This window comes from Populus euphratica, unplaced genomic scaffold (assembly GCF_000495115.2).
Source record: "Populus euphratica unplaced genomic scaffold, PopEup_1.0 scaffold157.1, whole genome shotgun sequence".
In the NCBI taxonomy this organism is placed as follows: domain Eukaryota; kingdom Viridiplantae; phylum Streptophyta; class Magnoliopsida; order Malpighiales; family Salicaceae; genus Populus; species Populus euphratica.
This window is the reverse complement of record NW_011500044.1, coordinates 170,518-175,757: the sequence shown is the minus strand read 5'-3', so window position 1 is coordinate 175,757 and position 5,240 is coordinate 170,518. Positions and strand designations below refer to the sequence as shown.

At 35.8% G+C, this 5,240-nt stretch overlaps 1 protein-coding gene across 2 annotated transcripts; it reads right to left on the bottom strand.

The window, feature by feature from the left end:
• Nucleotides 1-1,950: 1,950 nt before the first annotated feature.
• Nucleotides 1,951-5,228, bottom strand: LOC105107359 (alpha-farnesene synthase-like). Of its 2 annotated transcripts, none has more exons than XM_011001251.1 (7): nucleotides 5,012-5,228; nucleotides 4,529-4,814; nucleotides 3,982-4,351; nucleotides 3,241-3,459; nucleotides 3,010-3,151; nucleotides 2,618-2,869; nucleotides 1,951-2,413 (listed from the first exon to the last, which is right to left on the bottom strand). In XM_011001251.1, the coding sequence occupies exons 1-7, from the start codon at nucleotides 5,165-5,167 to the stop codon at nucleotides 2,096-2,098; spliced, it is 1,743 nt and encodes a 580-aa protein (XP_010999553.1). In that variant the 5' UTR covers nucleotides 5,168-5,228; the 3' UTR covers nucleotides 1,951-2,095. The 2 variants fall into 2 exon arrangements, with proteins under 2 accessions (XP_010999553.1, XP_010999554.1); XM_011001252.1 differs by having other exon boundaries at nucleotides 4,547-4,814.
• Between the last annotated feature and the right edge of the window lie 12 nt (nucleotides 5,229-5,240).

Here is a 5,240-nt window from a genome sequence, read left to right as displayed (position 1 = left end):
GGCATTCCGAGGATTTATCTATCATGGCTAACTCTGGGGCATAACTCTGATACCACTTGTAAGGATTACGGACACCAACTATTTCTACATTAATATAATATTATCCACTTTAGACTTAAGCCCTCATGGATTTATTCTTGGGCTATATTCAAAAATCTTCATATTAATAAAAATATCTGTTTATCCTTATATATTCTTGATGCTTTTCATTTCTAATTAATATGAGACTTTGATCGCATACCCAGCAAGATACTCTCTCCTCCTTCTTGTCTTCACTTTCTTTGGTCACATGTTTTCTCTCTGTCTCTTCGTTCTGATTCTTCTCTTCCTCCCTCTGGTTTTCCTTTGCTCGTCCGTGTCTCTTCTGTCTTGTTCGTCCCTCTGTTTCATTGTGTTTTCGTTCTTCTCTGTAAATCCATGTTTATAGTTAGTTTTTTCCAGCTGTGTTCTTTTCCTCTAGTTTTCACCAGTTCCCGCTGTCGATTTTTCTCAGCTTGGAAGCCTCCCCGTGTTCCCCAGTCTTCATTTTGTTCGCGTTTTTGTCCTCTTGTTCGTCCACTGTCTCTGTTTGTTTTCACGTCCCTCTCTGTGCTTCTTCTCGTATTCTCCTTCGCTCTCGTTCCCCTGCTCTTTCTGCCTCCCTGTCTCCCTCTGTCCCTGTGTTTCTTTCCCACTGGCTTTTTATAAAACCAGGGAACGTGGGTAATAATCATGGGATGGCGTTTGGTGGCACATCGTGCTCCATGATTTCTTTCGGTTACATTGCCTGTTGATCTGGTCTTACGGTTGAAGGAAGAGGATGTGAACAGTGTTTTAAACGGCGTCGTTTTCATCAGAAATGGCCATTTTCAATTTAGCCCCTGAACTTCTGACATTTTGTGATCAAGAACATATGGGTAAATTGTCATTGGAACCCTGTATTTCAGTTTTATTTACAAAATGATTCTTGGACTTTAATTTATTTCAAGTTTAGTTCGAATCAGCCCCAAACTTTGGTATTTCTTCAATTAAGCCCATGATTTCATTAATCAAACTAATTCAGAGTTCAATTTAGGTCCCCAAAGTTATTAGATCTCCAATTAAGCTCTTGATTTGATTAATTCAAACTAATCCAAAATTTTATTAATTCCTCAAATTTCTAACTTATGTTGTCTTGATCTAAATTTTAAATTATTCTTCATTCATTTTATTTTTTTATTTTTATAAATAATAAAATAAAATTAAAAAATTAGGTTATGAAAATCAAGATTGTGGAGCGTATTCATTGACTGCCTTGCTACGTTCCCGCCACAACTGAACTTGTGTTGTTAGAATGGTAATATCTTGCAATTGTTAAATTTCAAATGAATGCGTTTCTTCTTCAATGTTATGGTATCTTCTGGGGTACCAGGATTGCTAGAAACAGATTGATTTTCACTATAGAGAAACCATAATGGAATGATGTTTATGAGATAATTCTTCATTGTTTGGTATCTTGTGGAGAAACTTCAATAGTAGATTCTTCTGTAGAGGTTCAGATCTATTCAAGGGTCTAGTAGGCATTCCAGTTTGGAGTAACTGATGTTTTAATTTATTTTCTTTTGATTTTCCAGTTATTTCTCTTTGGATTTGGTTTGTAATATGTGAAACTCTTTCTTTTTTTCACATGACCAGTTGCTTAATAGCACAGGAACTTCAATAATACATCGAACTTTATCCAGAAAGGATTAGTTAATTTTAGAGAGATTATTTGAGTGAATGCTTAGATAAGTGAAGTGCCGGAGATGGAGTGATGAGCAAGAGAGAGCCATAGGTGCGAATACATGCCCGAATCTACCAAAGGGAGAAGACCCAGTGCCCAATCCTTCTATTATTTACTATCATTTCTTTTTCAGTTGACCATAATGATTAGCTTTGTTACCAAGTACGTGTTGTAATTTCTTGGTACCTAGCTTGGGTTAAGCACCCTAATTCCAAATAATTGCACTCTTAAAAAAGGGAAAATAAATTACAATCACTTCATTTAAAGGATACATTGGCTCATCAATAATGATATTGTTGATGAGTTTACTCCTAGGTTCTAAGCTACATGAACCATCTAGGTATACGCTCTACTTTAGAGGGAAAATTCTGGTAAATTGAGCTTGAAAGGTTCAACAAGGAGGGTGAGGATCTGCTTTTTATTCTCATGGCGATCTTGAACACCAAACCCATCGCCATGTTGGTAGAGGTTATGGACCACCCGCGCCATATTGGTGTTGATATTAACAAGCAATTGCAGCATAGGGGATTTTGTGAAGCATTGTCCATTTATTTTCTTCCATGTCTTCTTTATTATGTTATTTATATGATTCCTTGCAACTTCCTCCGAAACATTCACTTCTCGCATGTAGCACACTACTGATGAAGCAGCATCTCCTCTCTCTTGCTCTGCCTGTAGCAAGACATTGTACATTTTAATGATTAGTCTCTCTCCTGCTCGTGTAATTTTTGTTTTTCAAAATTTCCCATGGTGGGTATTATTGAATAGCTATATAATTAAACCAGGGGCTGCATTTGTAACTCGCCCAAAATTTGAAAATAAAAATAAAATGAATTCTAGTATAGCCTTTGGAATTAATTAGGAAATAATGATTACCACGGAAGTCCCAAGATCATTGCAAAGCCGAATTATGAGAGAAATGTTGTACGCCAAATCTTGATTTTTCTCGAGAAAATTCGATATCTCTACTGTCTCTAGCTCAGTCATTATAGAGAAAAATGAATGAACTGAAATAACAGTGCCTGATGATGAAACCCATGCATTGCTCAAATACTCTTGCAAGGAAGGTGTGTATCCTTCAGTGAACCATTTTGCCTCCATGAACATTGCTTTGCAAAAATCTGCCCACTAAAAAACCATAAAGGAATCAAATGGTGCCGATGGACATGGAAATGATATGAAAGCTTAGATTCCGTTTGTTTTTGCGTAAAATGTTCCACTTATAGAAAATATTTTATGCAAAACATTATGTTAGTGTAGATAATTACCACTTTCTTTAGGTAAGGTAGAACTTGACTCCCATCTTTCTCCCTTTGCATTTCAAAAGCCATTTCATTAGTTACATCATAGAGGGCTTGGAAGCACATCTTCATACATTCTGGCAGTTTTTGAACTTCTCCGGTATCCCACCTAATCAATTTATAATGAACGATTAGAATTAGGAGAGAACCATAAACATCATCTATAAGTTCTAATTCTGTGATGATGTCAATACTAACCTGCTAACAGCTTTGGTGAACTGTTGCAGCTCGTGCAGAGAACCATAAACATCATAGACATCATCTATGATTAGTATCATGATTATAACTTTAGTGAGCCACTTCCTAAAGCTGCTGTACTTAGGCTCAAATACAAGTCCCACAGTGCACAAAAAGCTCTCAACCAGTCTGTCCCTTGTGAAGCTTAGATTCTCTATTATACCCAAATTCCTCCACCACCTACAAATACAACAAGAACAACGAAAACCTTAATTTTATTGCGCTTTTGTAATCACAAATTCCCTTGTGTTAATTTTGTATAACAGCTGTTCTTGCATGCCTGCCCTTGCGAGATTTGCATGCACTTGGATTTTTTTATTTTTTATTTTTTCCTCCTCCGGGTTTATCCCTTGAGTCTTAGTTATGACGTAACAATTTTCTAATTACTTTTGCTAAATATCACTTCATGATATTAGAGATAATATAAAACCCTTTTTAGGAGTTCATCGTAACCTGGTTTTGGATAGAAAAAAAAGAGTTATGGATATGATACAAAATCATTTTTAAAACTTAATCCATTTACCTGTGCCTTTCAAAATTTAAATTCGTAAAACTCTAGAATCTTTAAATGTTCCCATGTATTTATGTTATTAGAGATTTATATAATCATTAATTTTAAAATTCATAAAATTAGTTGAAACATATACAAACTCATCCAAATATCCAAGTTAATAGATAAATAAATAAATGAAAATAGTCTACCTGGAAACATCCCTCATATCTTTTTGGAGTTTGGCTTGGACCATGTTGAAGTTCACTTTAGCCAAGGCAATTAAATGCCTATTTGTTTGCTTGTCATTCTCATACGCGTTGATGTGCCATTTGACATCAAACCACAACACTCTCCAGTGGGAAGGAAGTTCTAAGACATGCACCACTTGTTTTGCAAGGTCGCTTTCAATGGCACTGCAATTTATACCAGTTAAAATTCTAGTTGAAAAGGCTTTAGCGTCATCCAGCGTAGCTTCACCCTCGTAAGCTAAATGTGAGGCCTCGAAGAGCTCGATCAAGCCCCTAACATCTGTGCATTTTCTTTTGTCAAAAGTGCCGTCGAAAAAGCCATTGAAGACACCTGAATTCCAGATAATCAAATTCAAGTTAGCATAATTTTATAATTTCTCCATGTTAATTAATATAATAAGAAGACTATATTATGATGACGTGAAGGATTCATAAATACCCCACTAGTCTTTTGAATACATAATAAAAGACATAGATATCTATGGTTAGTGTTGAGAACAAAAGGAACCTCTCCCAGTATTTTCACCTTGTGAAACTTCATATCCGTGCAGCCTGAGGAGCTTGAAGCGTAATGCAGTGACATAAAGATTCTCTTCCACTTTGAGATTTTTATTCTTGATCGAAGCTGCTATGATGTCTAGAGATTGTTTGATTTCTTCCTCAAAGTAACTCCCCAGGCCGAGCTTCATGACGCTATCAACAAGCTTCAACTTAGCAAATAAGTCCACTGCTTCCACAAAAATGCTCCTGACTTCCTCCCTCAGCTTCTCAGCCACCCTTCGGTATTGCTCTACCTGCAAAAACATCACATTCTGAAGCTTGGTCTTGACCATTATTTGATTTAATTACACTCATAGTCTTTAATCATTTAAGACATTAAGCTTAAGTAAATGCAAATTAATTAAGTTCTATAAATATAGGAATCAATTTTATTTTTTTTAAGGTGACGTTTTTCAAATATTTTAAAGGAGAAAATGGATTCAGATCTCACATCATATTTGCTAGAAAGAGATTGTAGGAAATCATATTTCCAAATATTTGGTTTATAATTGGCAGACCGCCTTTCTTGTCTCGTATCAATGTCTTCAGAGTTGTTCTGGCATTGCAAATAATTTTGCTCAACTTGCACTTGGTGCGTGTATTCCATGATTGGTGGAAAGGGTGTGGGAGGAATCAAAGGACACGAGAAAAAAAGTTCATATACTGGGAGAAAGAGCGGT

What these genes read in the sequence shown, in the direction of transcription:
- LOC105107359 (XM_011001251.1), bottom strand. Translation starts at nt 5,167, where the DNA reads ATGGAATACACGCACCAAGTGCAAGTTGAGCAAAATTATTTGCAATGC. An exon ending in TTCACCAAAGCTGTTAGCAG is followed by an intron (nt 3,152 to 3,240) that starts GTTAGTATTGAC and finishes TAAATTGATTAG; the next exon opens with GTGGGATACCGGAGAAGTTC. An exon ending in TACCTTACCTAAAGAAAGTG is followed by an intron (nt 2,870 to 3,009) that starts GTAATTATCTAC and finishes ATGGTTTTTTAG; the next exon opens with TGGGCAGATTTTTGCAAAGC.